At 51.5% G+C, this 16,371-nt stretch overlaps 1 protein-coding gene and 1 long non-coding RNA gene across 5 annotated transcripts in view; one reads left to right on the top strand and one right to left on the bottom strand.

The window, feature by feature from the left end:
* Nucleotides 1-1,055: 1,055 nt before the first annotated feature.
* On the bottom strand, nucleotides 1,056-10,817 carry LOC107510775. 2 transcript variants are annotated; one of them, XR_004954877.1, is made up of 5 exons: nucleotides 10,440-10,817; nucleotides 8,478-8,570; nucleotides 7,544-7,804; nucleotides 4,924-5,057; nucleotides 1,056-1,193 (listed from the first exon to the last, which is right to left on the bottom strand). It is a non-coding gene; the product is annotated as an uncharacterized LOC107510775 (long non-coding RNA). The 2 variants fall into 2 exon arrangements; XR_001596922.2 differs by lacking the exon at nucleotides 1,056-1,193 and having other exon boundaries at nucleotides 3,398-5,057.
* Nucleotides 2,947-16,371, top strand: part of SCARA5 (scavenger receptor class A member 5) — a 93,951-nt gene continuing 80,526 nt past the window's right edge. For 2 of the 3 annotated variants that reach the window (XM_016144651.2, XM_016144649.2), the window contains exons 1-2: nucleotides 2,948-3,387; nucleotides 7,517-7,634. In XM_016144651.2, coding sequence (XP_016000137.2) covers nucleotides 7,523-7,634 — 112 coding nt within the window. In that variant the 5' untranslated portion in view covers nucleotides 2,948-3,387; nucleotides 7,517-7,522. Of the gene's footprint in view, nucleotides 3,388-7,516; nucleotides 7,635-16,371 lie in introns of all 3 variants that reach the window. The other variant, XM_016144650.2, reaches the window with a different exon arrangement.

Raw genomic sequence — 16,371 nt, 5'->3', positions numbered from 1 at the left:
ATACATTGGCCATTTTAAGAGAATTGCTGTATGCTTGAAGGATCTATATTTCTCCCGAAAGTCCGCTGATGGTAGGTCCCGACTCCCTGAGAAGCGCTTTCCCCTCTCCATATCTCAACCTTAGAATTTTATACTTAGACAAACTATCAGTCAAGGATGAGGGTAAAAGTAAAGATATTTTTAGACATGCGAGGTTTCCATAAATGTATTCCACCATCAATGTGCTCCACTAAAACAGGGAAGTAAAACAGAGAGGCCTTGAGCAAGGAAGTGAAGCCCATGCTTAGGCATCCAACTCACTGCCATTTACGGGCTGGGGGCTGTGCTGCAGACGGGGACACAATGACGAGGGGAGGGTGAAAGGCGGGATTGTCTTACTGTCCTCTCGGAATGAATGGCTCCTCATCACGCTCCGATGGCATGAGACATCTTCTACTATTTGGCACTCAGAAGAATAAGCCTTCTGGTTTTCTAAAATGTTTTTGTTTAAATTGTAAACAAGTCTTTTTACTACCTTGGCTCAGAATTTCCTTCAGTGTAGCCTATGGAACACTAGCCCTGCTCTCTGTTTTCAACTAAGAATGGAGTAGCTTAATACCACATCCCTCTCCTGAAGAATCACTGTGAACAGCAGCATCTTAAAGGCTCTGATAAGTCCTGCAGTTAAACAACACCTTTTGCTTTGATCAAAGAATCTTTTTTCAAGGAACTTCTAGAACATCTCATGAAACTAGTGGGCTCACAGTCACTGCCTTATCCCATTTGATCCTCGCAAACTACCCTGTGATATGGGATTATCATCTTTATGTCCAATGAGAATACTGAGACCAAGAAGTTCAGTGATTTGTCCAAGGACACACAACTAGGAATAATCAGATTAAAGTCTAGGAGTTGACACTATAAGTCTGCAGCTTTGTCTCTAATTCGGCCTCTCAATATCCTAATTAATAAAGCATACATAATTACTTTGGGGGGAAGATACAGAAACTTATAGAGGCGGAAGTAAAAACCACTAGGCATGACTTAAAGCTGAGCAGGCATAGACTCACCCAGAGACCTGAGCTGCTTTCCAGTGCAGAAGCCCTTTGCCTTGGATCTGTCTGCCTTCCCTCAGATGCAGCCTTTATTGGCAGAGGGTAGAGGGGCTGGTGGCTGGAAGGGGTTGGTGGATTTCAGCTAAAATCAGATGGGCACTTTGAAATAAATGATAAGATGACAAATCAGAAAGCATTTCAATGATTGATTAAACAAAATTTTATAAAACCACAAAAGCTAAATTCCTATATCGTTTTATATATATGATAATTACTTTTTACCCAAACTATCTCTTGAACAAGACCTAAATTGATGAGATTCATGGTATAATTAAACAATAATTTTTTTATAGTAAATCCAAATTCTAGGTTTTGAGAGATTACACATTTTTTACCAGGATATTTCTACAAAGCTGAACAACAACAGAAAAAGATAAACAGCTGTCTGTGAACAATGCATAAAAATTGTTTTTGAAATATTTGTACTTGATGTGGAATAGATTGAAATCAAAAAAGAAAATACTTAAGGTAAAAATTAAGAAGAATATATATTTTTGGTAGAGCATGCCTCAAAGACATAACAAGGTACCTAGCTAGTCCAATGCACAGAGACAGAAAGCCTCCCTCCCCTGCCCCAGGGGTTGGGGGAGGGGGAATGGGGAATTCTTTGATGAGTAGAGACTTTCAGTTTTGCCAGATGAAAAGAATCGTGGAGCTGGATGGAGGTGATGTTTGCACAGCAATGTGAATGTGCTTAACGCTACTGAACTGTATGTACACTTACAGGCTGTTTGACCTTGGACAAGTTACCTAGTTCCTTCACCTCTGTAAAGTGGAAATAATAACAGTACCTACCTCACAGTGTTGTTGTCAAGGTTAAGTGAGTTAATATATGCCTAGCACATGGTATATACTATAAAGTGTTTTCTCCCCGCCCTTTCTTCTTTCTCTTCCTCCTTCTATTAGTATTATTATCATTATTATATCATTACTATTTTTTCCCTCTGCAATACCGAGCCTCATATTGGCGCTGCCTGCCCGGGAAGGTCAGGAGGCGCAGTCACTGAAAATGACTAAGACATTTCTGACTCCGCTGTGGGTTGGCAGCTGTCCTGTGGGGAGAGCTGAGCCTTGGCGAACTGCTCTCATGTACGAGGTATGACCGTCAAGTGCTGAGGCTGAATTTTTAACCAGTAAATGGGAGCCTAATCATGACCGTTATCTTCAGAACTCTGACTCGGGCAGTGAGGAGGGCTGCCTCCCCAGCCCCGCTGTGGCTCCAACTATTTTTGGAATTCTCCTGAGGATGCCCCCCACTCCACCCCAGTACAAAGGTAATTACTCTCAATGTTTTGGTTAGATGTCCTATTTTAAATGTAACCCATCGTCCTTAGGTTTAGTTATTTGTGCCTGAGCTCACCTCTCCTCCTGGATGGCAACCCCCTAGAGGACAGCGAACTCATCTTTCTCACTCCTGCATCTCCTGGCCCTTGTGCAAGGCCAATGCCCTGTCAATGTTGGCTTTAGTGCTGGGTTGTGTTGAGACTGACCTTGGGAATCTCATGAGGCAGTCTCTAGAATCTCCCCAGTGTGGCCAATCTGTGTCCTTTTGGCAGGTGAATGTCACTTCAGGAAAACTTGTAAAGTAACTCTAAACCGGGTTCGGTGAATGCATTTAGCAATGCTAAATCTGTCCTATAAATACTTTTACAAGGCTGGTTTTCTTGCATGGCTCATAAGCCAGGTCTAGATGCCATTCTCCTAGAAGCTTTCCAAAAAGTATTTTGAGAAGGGCCTTTAGAATAGGCGTGTGGAGTCCCTCCCAAGACCAAGGCTGCCTTCCCTGCTCTGGACCAAGCGGCCGTTCCTGTGTGTGGCTGTAATACTGAGATTGACCACCAGAGGAGGGACGTGTTCCAGACCCTCGCGGGGCCTCCTCATTGCTCCAAGAACATATTTAAAGACGGGCTGCTAGAGCAGCTGCAGTTCACATCTCAGTCAGTACCTAGCAGAGCTGCTGGTGTCTCCACAGAACATCTCCCGAGCGCTGCCCGTGGCCGACTGAGGCGAGGCACCAACTTAGGGACTCCCTGGCCACAGGCCTCCAACTCAGGCACAAGGCTGAGTTTTGCCTCCAGACTTGATCCTCCTTGAGAAGTGACCCCTGAGACGAGTCAACTGGGCACCCTTGCAGCCTCTTTCTATGACTCCGTCTGGATTTGGCCGGCTGTGGGGACAAGCTTCAAGGGGCGGCCTGGGTCTCAATCCAACAGTAGCAGCCCTCTCTCCAGCCACCACAGTGAATGCCGGGAACTGAGGGGACAGCCTCTGCAGCCTCAGCGGGGGCACTAAGGTGAGTTTTTGTCACTTTGACACTAACTTCATCCCAGCACCTGGGCATGGTGTCCTAAAGGCAGCTAGAGGACGGGGGACGTGGTGGATGGGGCAGGGCACAGCCTCGGGGCATTCTCAGGATGTGGAACATGGAGATGCGAGTGCCCGATGGGAAGACCCCAGCTGTCAGCCTGTGGAGGTACACTGGGCCCTCATCCAGCTGCCTGGACTGGCGAGTGTGAGCCTGCATTCGGGGTGGCAGAGGAAGCCTGGCAAGTCTGCCTGGCTTGTGTCACAGCTCGAGCCTCTTCAGGGAGCAGATGGTACAGGTGACAGTCGCTCTACATGTCACTCTACATCCCCACGTGCATGTATATGTGCATGTGTGTGCACACGCATGCCTATTGGTGGAGTGTATGCAGGAAAGCTCACTTATAAAGCATCTACACATCTCCAGCGTAGGTTAACTGAGTACAGTTAGGGGAGGAAAGGGCTTCAAACCTGCTCAGTGATAGTCTCTCTGGAGAGGGCCACATGCATGGTGATTTTTACCTGGTTTTGATGAGTTTAAAGCTAGGTGATCCAAAGAAAAGCCAGGAGCCCTGCAGGGTTAGATGTTGGAATCCAGAGACACCATCTTTGCAGCAACAAGCAAGGCTTATGCTACCCCCTTGGCAGGAAGAACTGATTGAGTCCTCTGCTGCCCAGAGAGGGACTTTGCGGGTTGGGGTCTGGATTTCTGCTCTGGTCTGCCTTTTGCGAAGGGTACCCCAAAGGGCATTGCTTCTGGGATTGGTGTGGCAGGAAGGAGGCCTCAGGAACCTGCAGACCCCACCCCCACCTGGCTGCTTGGCAAGATCAGATGTTGCCAAGAGGCTGTTGCTTCTCGCCAGACTCTGCCACCAACGCCCTGTGTGCCCTCGTTCGTGAAGCCTTTCTACACGCACGATTCCACGTGAGGCTCTCGATAACCAAGTGGCTGGCAGATGTGCTTCTCTCAGTCATAAAAATGATGACCTGAGGCTGCACGAGCTCAGCTGATTGGGCCAAGTTCCCGAATAACAAGAAGTGGAGCCAGGATAGGATCCCATGTCCACTGAGCTTCCCCCGCCCCACAGGCCTGCACAGGGCCGCCTGGGGCTGGGCTGTGGATGGCTGAGCGCTTCAGCTCCAAAATGCATCATTAAGACACCCTAAGAGGACAGCAAAGTACCCTCCCCCTGGCAGAGGAAGGTCTCACTCTTTGACTTGGAACACAGAAGTCCAGACTCCTTGGACTTCATCCAAGGGCTCTTTAGCATCCACACTTTGCCTATATTTCTGTGTCCCTGGTCCCCTCCCTGCCAGCTCTCAGAATCTCTGTTTGGCCACAGAGCCCTTACCTGGCTCTCCTTCACTGACCCTAAAGGTGGTCATCGAAAGGCGCTGATACATCTCTCCTGGACAAAGCAACCTCGTGGCCGAGCCGGCGCTGTGGGTGGGAAGCCTTTGCATGGCACCTCACCCCTCTCTGACATCCATTGGTTCTTACCTCTTTGTGTCTCAATTGGCTTACCTTTAAAATGGGAGTGACAGACTGATACCACCTGCCCGCCTCGCAGTGTTCCTGGAAGGGCAGAGAGATCCGCGATGGCAAACGTCTGTAACTCGTGGGCCGTAGGCACATGAGAGGGGTTCGTGGCACCTTTCCTGAGAGCACAAACGGCCCAACGGTTATAAGACCAACGTTCAAAAGGTCCAAATCCCTGCCCCCGTTCCCCGAGGAAGAAAACCACCCAAAATAAAACCTGGGGCAGACAGAACATTCTTAGGTTTCATTCCCAAGTCACAAACATTAGCAGTGCTGGCTAAGCATTTCCAGTCTCATCTCACTCACATCTGGCCTCCTGCTCAGCCAGCCCCTCTCCCTAACGAGGAACGAGGAACGAGCTCCCCAGGGCTCCTGCTCCACTGGCGGAGGGCTGGGGAGGGAGCAGAGACGGGCCGCCCTACACACACATTCCAGATAACAAGCCTTGCATTCCAGTTCTAGTCCAGGAGGCCATCAGCAGAAGGGGAAGGTGGAAATGAAGACAGGGCTAAGCTAGCACGAGCCCGAGCCCATCTCCACACCTCCACTCCCAGCAGGGCGGCCGGGGCAGGTAGTGCCTGTTGCCTTTGGCAAAGACAGGGTTATCACTTGCAGAAGACACTGGCCTCCTGCTTTGTAGCTCCCCAGGACTGGATGGAGGCCAGAGGGAGGGTGCTATGAAACTAGGGAGGGTCTCCTGCGGCTTAGCAGCAGTGAACTGCTCAGGGCCCCACCTAGAGGCCCTTACTGGGTGGAGGACTTGGATAGAGGGTGGGTATTGGAGACTAGCAAACTGAACACAATGGCAGCAGCAGCACGGAGAAGCTGGGGTGGGAGCTGCCTCGGGGCTCCGGGAACCCCGGGGCAGGGAGGAGACCTGCTGGCCGAGCCTGGGCTCCTCGCTCCTCCCCCTCCACAGGCTGGAAGCAAGGCCCATAGCAACTGGGGCACGCTGTTCGCGCATGCATACGTGTACGTGCCCGCAGGTGTGTGCCCAGGATGTGGCATCTCATTACTTGAAAAGACAAGAGCAGAAGCCCATCCCTTCTGGGCCAGCAGAAGGACAGTTGTATGTCAACTGGCCATTTATGGTCTCTTCTCAGCCCTGAGGTCTCTGAAGGCAAAGGTCAAGCCGTGAGAACAGGAGACCCTGTCTGCTCTACCAGGCAGAGCCTTTGGCCAGCCTCCTCCTTTGTTATCCCAATTTATTGAAACAGTGCTGACCCCACCTTTCTCGCCCCGCCTCTCAAGAGGAACTAACTAGCTGCTCCCTTTAATCAGCAGACACTGTCCCCCACTGTCACCCGCCAGGTCCCTGTCCCTTCCTCCCAGGTAACAGTCCCCTGGCTGGTTCTCTGGGCCACAGAATTGAGCTTATTCCACTCTGGGCGTGGGATCTATCTTGGGGCTTTTATCTTCCAAAGAATTAACTTTTTAAAAGCGGAATTTTTGATTCAATAACCAGATAGTCAGAGAGCACCAGAACCAAAGGCCAAGCTAATGGCAGGAACCAGCCAAAAGGAGGGAGAAGTTTAAAAAATCACCAAGTGTATATGTGAGAAAAAGAATATCAAGTATTTTATGTAAATACTTTGTAATTTGGCTTGAAAAATTGATTTTTCTAATTGCATAAAGAATGCAAATGCATCGTACAAAACCCAGAAAATCCAGCAAACCAAAGCAGACACAATTCCCACCAAAGTCCTGTAACACACGTCTCACCTGGAGCAACTGGGACATCCCCACGTTCAGTCTTTCCCATCACATATGCAGGACATGTCTGTACATTCACGATGGGACTGTGTCATACACACTGGTGTAAACGGGGCTGGTTCACAGGGCAACATGGCTAGGACCCTGAGCCTCTGTGATCTAGCCCCGGGAGGCCATCCAGGCACTGCGGTCCTCCCTGGGTCCTCCCTGGGTCTAAGGCTGCTCAGGTTTTAGCGTTTGGGGGGCCCATCTGAGGCCACCTGCTCCTGAGGTTCCCGTGAGAGGTGAATCCCTGCTATGCTTCCCCTGAACCCAGCTCCTCTGACCTCACCAGCCCAGCTGGGTCGGGAGTGGCTCTGGTCTTAGCTGTGTTGGCTGCTCTCTGTTTACATCTTGGTGTCTTATTTCCCTCGTTCATGACACAGAGCAGAAGCCCAAGTCTGTCTGACCTGCCCAGGGCTCCAGAGGCTCAAAAATTGCTCTGTTTGGGTCAGGAGGTCAGCTCCTCCAGGCCCTGCCCAGCATGGCCCTGGATGCCCCCTCCCACCCGCCCCCACCCCAACTCAGAGAGCTCCAGCCCCACTGAGAGCTGTTGAAAGGAAGTGGGTGGATCCCATGATCAGAATGTTCCAAAGGGCCTTGGGCTTCTCATGCACTGAGGAAGCTGGAGATGGGGAATTGGGGTCCTAAGGACCCAGTAGATGTCACCTGTTGATGAGGACATAGTCCCAGTATCCAGGTTTGGGGTCCGGGGTAGGCACCCTGTTCTATCCATTCATTTGTTTCCACTTACTTTATTCTCTCTCCCCCCTGCCTCCCTCCTCCGTCTCCTTTCCTTCTGCTACCTTTCCCGCTGCTGCTGCAGAACGGGATGGAGAACAAAGCCATGTACCTGCACACTGTGAGCGACCGTGACACCGGCTCCATCTTCGAAGAGCCTTTTGATGGCAGGAGCCTGTCCAAGCTGAACCTGTGCGAGGATGGTGAGTGCCTCTGGCTTGGTCTTGGGGTGTGAGATCTGCCCTGGACCTCACACCCAACCTTGGCATTGTTCCAGGGTGCTGGTGACCTCCCACTTTATACTGTACATGTTAAACTTCATGCTTTGAAAGGTATTTTCCATGTGTTTTCTCATTCATGCATCTCAGCAAACCTGTGTGATCAGCAAGATGAGTACCCATTTTACAGAAGAGCTAGTGGAGGCTGAGAAAAGCATTGAGGATAATTCAGCCCGTCAGGCATAGAGGGGTTCCAGCGCTGAGTTTCCTGTCTCCCTTTGGAGTCAGGTAAAGGCATCTGAACCAATTAGCTCAGACTCTCAGGTGAGGAGCCTCCAACCCATTTCCAGAGGCATTTGTGAGGTGAAAATATACCTCTCCAGGTGTTCATTCTTCCCCAGTCTGAGGCCTCAGGCCATGTCACAGAGAGGAGTTCCCCATCCCAGCGACCTGCATCTTTGGGGGCTAGTAATGTGCTAAAACTCTGGAGATGCAACTGATGCAGCTTCCCCCACAAAAAGCCCAAAGCCCCTTGCCGATAGCCTGCCTTCTGTGTATCTAGCACAGAGTTTGACGGCACTTAGTAGGTGCTTAATAAATGCTTGCTGCATGAATACATACACTCCTCTTTGCAGTGAGTGTAGGAGCAGACAGCATCATCCCCACTTTGAAGATGAATAGAATGAAACTCACAGAAGAGTCTTGTAGAGACTTAGGGCCACTGAGGTAGAGATAGTCTGTACTGGGGTTCTCCGGACAAACAGAACCTGTATGATATATATGGACATATATAAAGAGAAATATTATGTGTATGTGGAATTGACTCACAGGATTATGGAGGCTGAGAAGTTCCACAATCTACCGTAGGTGGGCTGCAGATCCAGGGGAGCTGGGAGTGTCACTCAGTCCAAGTCAGAAGGCCTGAGAACCAGAGAAATCAGTGGTGTAACTAGAAATTTGAGGGTGGGAGAAAATGAGATGTCCCAACTCAAGCAGTTGGCCAGGAAATAAGAAGCAAAAACTTCCACCTTGTTCAGGCCCCGAACTGACTGGATGAGGGCCACCCACATAGGAGAGGGCGATCTGCTTTACTGAGTCCACCAATTCAAACGCTAATCTCACCCAGAAACGCCCTCCAAGACACACCCAGAAGTGATGTTTAATCCAGGCACCGCTGTGGCAGTCAAGTTAACACATAAAATTAACCATCATGCATGTCCCTTTTCAAGCTTTTTCTCAAGTACTATGTTTTGTTGCTGGCTGCCTCTGCCACCGCTACCCCCCCCCCCCCCACTCAGCTCACTCCCTGACTGCCTTCCAGCCTTTGCCTAAATCTCACCTTCTCCAGCGGGCCTTCCTGTCTCTCCTGCACCTTTGCCTGATTCTCTTTTTCCTTTTTCCCTTAGTCCTATGTCCTTCTAACACATATGTGATTTTCTTATTATGTTTTATCATTTGCTATCTGTTCCCCATGGGAAAAACACACAAGACAGGGCACCATCTCTGTTTTGCTCACTGGTATCTCCCAGCCTGGCATGTAGTAAGTGCTAAGTATTTGTTAAATGAATGAATGAATGAACAAATGAATGAACAAATGAATGAACGAACGAATGAGTGAATGCAGGGGTCCTTGAAATCTTAAGGTGGCAAAACAAATACATTCTAAACCTGATTTTCAAATTGTCTACGACTCCCTTGCTCTTCATTCCTGGATGCCAGGCACAGAGTTTGGGGGAGGGGGGCACAAGGAACCCAGAAAGACTAGTGTTGAGATGCAACCAGCCACTTAAATAAAAACTCATGGATTTCTAGTCTTTTTTCTTTCTCTTTCATTTCTAAGAGGAAAACAGCGAGTTCTGACTTGAGGAAATTCCAACCATATTTGATGTGTTTCCCCAGGATTTTGCTTCCGTTTGATCCTCATCCCTGAAAAGAGTAACAGGAGAGGGAGAGGAAGGCTGATGGGAAAGAAGAGAGTGGCAGAGATGGGGACAGGGAGGGAGACCCGAGCCACCTGTGGGCCTTGAGTAAACTGAAACAGTACTGTGTGGTGGGCCTCGCAGGGCCCAGGTTTTTCCCCTTGGAGGTAAGGAGACGAGGAGGAGAGGAGGTGCCTCCTCTTGGCCCTGGGGATACTGGGGAAGCAAAGCTGCAGAAATGCAGCCCAGGTATTACGATATGACTTGAACTTTAATGCAGGCGGGACTTTAAAGACGTTCAGGGGTAAACACGTTATTTCACAAGTCGCGCACTGACAACTCCCTCTCCTTCACTTTGCCTTTATCCCTTCCCTTCTTCCCACTCACCAGGTGAGAAGGGAAGGTGATGACTGTTGTCTCGGTTCCTCTGTCCCCTCTGAGACGGCATCTTGCCCCAATCCTGCATCCTTGAAGGCTCTCTCCCACACTCCCCCCTGCGATGTCGTCAGGCCCTCTCCCTCCTCTGTACCCCTTGGTTGGGCGCCCTCTCAGGACCGGCCTCCTCCCTCGTCCCAGGGGCTCTCAGCATCCTCACAGGAGCCCTCTTTTGATGGGAAGGCCGAGGGCAGGGACCGCCTCACCTCCACATTGCCACCAGGCGAGAGCACTGGTTCCACCATTTTGCTGCAAAAAGCATGGAAGGAGTAACTGCAGAATTCAACCTCCAAGGTCCTTTAGCCAAGCTTCCTTTGACTTTGATGCTCACTTATACCGCTCTCTGAAGCAGACACCCAAGTGGGCCAGCTGGGCCTGCTCACCCCTCTCCTCTGGCCCCTCTCCCCTCTGCTCCTTCCTCTCCCTCCCCTCTCACCTTTCTGCTTCGTTCTTTTCTCGCCTGTACAGCTGTGGGCCTCTCTAGTCTGGCGCCAGGAGGCAGAGGAGGCGGAGGGCTGGGTGTGGGTGATGTTTGGCTGGGCCTGGCTCCTCCGTGGCCCTTTCGGAGGGCCAGAGAGAGGTGTTAGTGTCAGAAAAATATTGCAGTCAGCTCACCCCGCGGCCTCAGGCCCTCCACCACACTCGTGGCGTCATCCGCCGGCCACAAATGGGAGGGTCTCAGAGGTAATGAGTTACACATGTTCCTGGCTGTGCCTGGACTCCTGCAGCCGGCAGCTTGATGAGTTGAGGGCCCGTGCTCCCCATTCCAGTGTTCCTTTCACGCGAAGTGAAATTATTCTCTTAGGGGAAGCCCCTCCTCTACCTTCTCATCAATCAAATCTTCCCGGTTTATCTGGCGCAGCTGAGGGCCGCTGGGCAGCCGCCAGAGATAGAAGCAGGTTTCCTGGGAGTGTCTGGCAGGGGCCTCAAGGGGAGACCCCGCCCTCTACAGGTTGGAGAATCAGGCACTCAGCAGAAGAGAAGAGATATTAACTCACGCAGCGCCACGGTTCTCTCGGGCTTCTGTTTCCGTTAGGCCAGCGTGAAGTCCTGCTACATATATGTGCGGTCACAGCGGGTGGGGCCCAGGCTGGGTCCTGGTCTCTCTTGCCCAGAGAACCGAACCACGGCAAGATGGGGGCCAGCCTGGGGAGGGGACAAGGGCCTGGACATTGAAGTTCGGCAAGTCCGGGCTGGAATCCATAGACCGCGCTGGCTGTGCGGCCTTGGGCTCAGGGCAGGGTGTCTTCCATTTGCCCCTCCATTCCCACTCGTCCCCATTCACCCCACTCGCCCCCATTCACCCCACTCTCTGTCTTGCTGGGGTTGGCTATGGGGGAGCTGCCTGGGAAGATGGAAGAAAGGGAAGTGGAGTCTTTATTCGTCCAGCTCCTGCCCTACAGGGTCATCTCAGGCTGCTGGTCACAGGTCCTCTTAAGCCGCCTCCTCCGCACCGGCCTTCTCCTCCCAGGTTGCGGTAACCGCTCCGCTCCGACCCTGGGGGCCAGGGTGGTTATGGCCCAAGGACCCACTACAACTGTCGTGGGCATGTTACGCCCTGACCCTCTAATCCTCAGTGTCCCCATCCACCAAATGGGAATGATGTTACTCACCTCGCAAGAGCTGCGGCGGGAATCAGGTGGCATAATAACGCCGGCAAAGCACCTGTGCACAGTCGGCACTTGACGCACCTGTACTTCACCTCTCTGCCTTCTAGGGAACCCCCACGACTCTTGGGGATGTGGGAAGGAAGAAGAGGGAGAGCCGAGGAGGTCAGGAGCAGCTGTTGTCACCCAGGGTCTCCCAGGAAACACCCACCCCACTTCTCAAGGACCCCCCAGCCTGGACAGCATTTTAAGGCCAGTTCTTAGCTTCTGCCAAAGAAAGCAGAGTTTGGGTTAGCAGACTTCCTCGTGAAGCCTAGATATTCAAGGAAACCCAGGGAGATCTTTTAGTCCTGTTCCCCAAGTAGTAGGGTGTGTAAGGCATATTCCAGGTCCCCAGGGCTCCTGGTGCTGTGGCGCGTGTGAGGCTGGCCCTTCCCCCACCCTGATCGATCGGAGCGGTGGCTCCCAGAGGCCGCCCTGAGGTTTGCTGCCAGAGGGGCTGAGGGATGTTTCATTATCCCTGGGTGGAGGCTGGTGTCCTGTGCAGAGGTCGGGAAGAGTGAGAGGAGCTCAGACACCCCGAGGGCGCCTTCCCACGTGGGTGGGTGCAAAAGGAGCCTCTGCTTCCGTTCCTCACACAAGCTCCTGCCGCTTAGCTACACCACCCACGTCCTCTGTGGCATTGCCTAAGGAGTGGGGGCGGAGCGGACGCCTCCGCAGTGGGTGGGCTGAGAGAGCCTTGCGGTGAGAGCAGGGGGAAGGGGGCTGCAGGACACACCCCAAATGGAGGGCTGGCCAGTCAGGTCATGGTTGGTCTTCGTTGTGTCACGTTTCTCGCATCCAAGGACCTTGCTCCTGTGCTTCCTGCCCTTCATTCGCTGATTCATTCCTTCATTTTTTAATCTTCATCTTTTGATAAGAAAGGTGCTTTTCAGGCGCCGGGTGCTCCACACGCGCTGGCTACGTGCAGCGAGGGGCGCAGGCGGGCATGTGACAAGGCCCCGCCTCCTGTCATTTTACCATCACTCTAGCCGGTCTGTCCCCCTCTGTCCTGCGGCCCTCCCCACTGCAGACCAGCACAAGGTGGGGCCAAGCGCAAAGCTTTCCTAAAGGTGGCGCCGTGAGGACATTCAGGGTTTGGCCCACGCGGTTGGTGCGAACCACAGACAGCCTCACTCGCCCCAGGTACCCGAGTCCACACGTAACTTCTGGAACAGTCCGGCCCTTGCCAGGGCGGGGATGACATTGCTCGGTGGCCAAAAGCCCAGGCTCCATGCCAGAGAGGCTGACTCTGCTGCTTGCTCTCTCTCTCTCTGTGAAACCCCAAACAAGTCCTTAGACTCAGCTTCTCCTCCTCTCTAAAATGGGGTTCTTATAGCCCCTAACACGGGGTTTCTGCAGGGAGACACCAGCTATTGCGCATGACCTACATCCTGGTGTTCACTGACCCCTCGTAAGCATTAGATCTCAGGGTATGTCGCAGCCCTTTGCTCTGTCTGCTTCCACCCACGGCGCTCTAGTTCCTCCACAGCCTCTATTTTCAGTCTCCAGGGTACTGAGCTCTCCTCATATCTTGCTCCCAGGTTTATCTGGTATTGCTTCCTGCCGTCCCATGATAAGCAGCAAGACTGATGCTCCTTGAGTCCAGATGCCCTGGCTTCTCTCGCTCTCTCTGTCCCAGGCCTTTGACCCAGCCTCCCTGTCCATGACACTTGGCCATTCACACTTAGGCTGCATCTTGTGCCTCTGAATCCCCTCTGGACTATAATTCCTTGAGGGCATACACTGTCTGCCTTGGGTTCATCTTCATGTCCCCAGTACCTAGCACTGTCTTGCACATAGAAGTCATTTTGCTTGTGAAATGACTGAATGCACTCTTATTCACTAAATCTATAAGCACCAGGATGAAGGAAGGCTTAGAGAGGCGAATTTCAGACAAATAAAAGGAACTGTGACTTCATTTATCCAAAGATGACAGGGTTTTATGGTGCTGCTGGTGCACTCAGAAATGGAAGGCCATGGTTCCTGTCCTCAAGGGACTTAAAGTCCCCTGGAAACACAGACACATAAACAGACTGTGCATGATAATTTAATTAACACTCTTATGGAAGGACATGCAAAGTGCGGTTAGAGGGGTGGAACCCTCAGTCTGCCTCCTGCTGGGGTAGATGTGGGGGCAAAATATGGAAGGACAGGCAGCAATGTGCCTGCTACCAAGGGCAGGGAAAGGTTTCCAAGCCAAGGGAAGCAGCGCTCAGGCTGAGGAAGGATGGCTGTGGGAAGTAGTAAACACTCACTCACTGAGCTACGTCAGGCCAGGCACTGTTCTAAGCATTTTACAAGGATGAGCTCATTTGATCCTCACATTAACCCAGTGAGATGAGTCTCATTATTATACCCAAGTGACTTATGAGAAAATCAAGGCACGGAGACCTGGTAACTTGCCCAAGGTCACAGTTAGGAAGGACTGGTGTCTCATCCATTCAGGCTGCCATTAACAGAATACCATAGACGAGTGGCTGACAAACAACGGAAATTTATTTCTCACAGTGCTGGAGGGTGGGAAATTTAAAATCAAGGTGCCGGCAGATTCGGTGCCTGGTGAGAGCCCACTTCCTGGTTCAGAGATGCTACCTTCTCCCTTTGGCGGAGGGAGTGGGATCTCTCTGGGTCTCATAAAAGAACTAATTCCATCATGAGGGCTCTGCCCTCATGGCCTAACCACCCTCTGGAGGCCCCACCTCTTCACACCATCACACCGGGTGTTAGGTTTCAACATATGAAGTTGGGGGGACATAAACAATCAATCTATAGCAATCAGAGTCAGAATTCACTGACTCTGTAGCCCAAACTCTTAATTATATGAAGCTAAAGCCAAATCGAGGAAGGTCTCCTGTGCCATCCATAGGAATCTGAACCTCTGGAGGCAACGAGAAGCCAGCAGAGGGTTTCAAGGCAGTGAAAGGAGAAGGTCCAACTTGCTTTTTAGAATGGATGTTCCGGCTGCAGCAGGGCATTCGATTTTCCGGTAGGAAGGTCACCAGTGACCTCTGCAGAGCTATGTCGTTGGGGTGTATGGAGAGAAGCCAGGTCTGACTTGAAAGAGAGGGAGAGGACCCAGTGCAGAGTCTGCTTTAAGGTCCCTGGCTGTGAGCTTGGAAAAAGGCTCTACGGAGTGGTAGAGGGGGAATGAGGTCTAGTCCAGGTAGGATAACCCAGGTGAGAAATGCCAGGGCCTCAGAAGTGGAGGAGGTGAGAGGCAACCCAGTTCTGGTTGTGTACGTTTGAATGAGAACTGACAGATTGGTGGGGTGTGTGAAGAAGAGGCCCAGGGAATGGGCTCTGGCTCACGCCATGCTGAGAGGTCTAAGAGGTTGGGAGTTAGGAGGAGCAGTAAAGGAGACAGAGAGAACGCAGCTAGTAAAAAACGGTGAGAGTATTGAGACCTGAGAGTTTATTAAGGAAGAAGAGGTGACCAACGGTGCCAATGCTGCTAAATGGTCAAGTTGGAAGAGTAGTGAACATTGGCCATTGGACTGAGCCATTGGCGGCCAGTGGTGACCTGGTGTATTAGTCAGCTTGGGCTGAGTAACAAAATACCACTGACCGCGTGGCTTCAACAGCAGATATTTATTTTCTCATAGTTCTGGAGGCTGGAAGTCCAAGATCAAGGTGTCAGCAGGGTTGGTTTCCCTGAGGCTTTTCTTCCTGGCTTCTTCCTTCTCCTCATCTGGTTTTTCCTCGGTGTGTATGTGCCCCTGGTGTCTCTGATTTTTTTTTTTTTTTTAATTTCCTCTTTTTATAAGGATGCCACCCAGGGATCAGCGTCTATCCTAAAGACTCATTTTAACTTAATCACCTCTTTAAAGGCCATGTTCAAATACGGTCACATTCCGAGGAGCTGGAGGTTAGCACTTCAGCATAGGAATTTGGGGGACACAGTTCAGCCCAGAAAACCTGATAAGGGCAGTTTCAGGGATTTTAAGTGGGAGGAGACTGATTGGAATAGGTTCGGGAGAGAACGTGAGGAGAGGAATTGGATGCAGTGGGTACATACCATTCGTTCAAGAAGTTCTGCTGTATAAAAGGACCAGTGTGAAGTGGAAAGGGAGATCAAGAGAGATTTTTGCTGTGTTTTTTAAGACATAAGAAATAGCGGTATGGTTATGCTGATGGAGTGATACCGCGCAGAGGGAAACGTTGGCGAAGCAGAATTACTGGAGTTACGTCCCTGAGTAGGTAGGAGAAGAAGGAAACCGATGTGCAGTTGGGGTGATGGCGGAGCCTAGAGCACAGACAGTACAACCACGGCGACACAAGGGAAGGCAAAGCGACAGAGGAGGGCCGGGATGCGTGTCAGTGGTTAGCTACGCCGTGGTGGGAACTCGAGGAAGCTGTCCCTCATTGCTTGTGCTTTTTCAGTCAGAGTGCAGAGGGAGGAGGAGGAGGTATGGAACAGGTGTCTGGGAGATGAGCGCGTGAACAGGCAGCGAGCCCACTGGACAACCACCGGGGCCCACTTTGTTCGAGTGACCATGAGCGTAAAGTCAGGCCGATGCGCGTGCGCGCTTTTCCTTTCCCCAGCTCTGCCCAGCGCTGCGGACGGAAGTGCAGAGTTTAGAGTTAAATCCCACCAGGGCTAGAGTGTTGCCAAGGGAGTGTGAGGGAGCCAGAGAGGAGCAGGGGAGTGGAGGACCCGTGCGGAGCGTGACTGACGTAGATGAGAGAGTGTAAGTCAGACAGGAAGGACGGGAAGGACAC

Source organism: Rousettus aegyptiacus, unplaced genomic scaffold, assembly GCF_014176215.1.
Source record: "Rousettus aegyptiacus isolate mRouAeg1 unplaced genomic scaffold, mRouAeg1.p scaffold_m13_p_16, whole genome shotgun sequence".
Taxonomy (NCBI): Eukaryota; Metazoa; Chordata; class Mammalia; order Chiroptera; family Pteropodidae; genus Rousettus; species Rousettus aegyptiacus.
The sequence above is the reverse complement of the archived record's forward strand: the minus strand, read 5'-3'. Positions and strand labels throughout refer to the sequence as shown.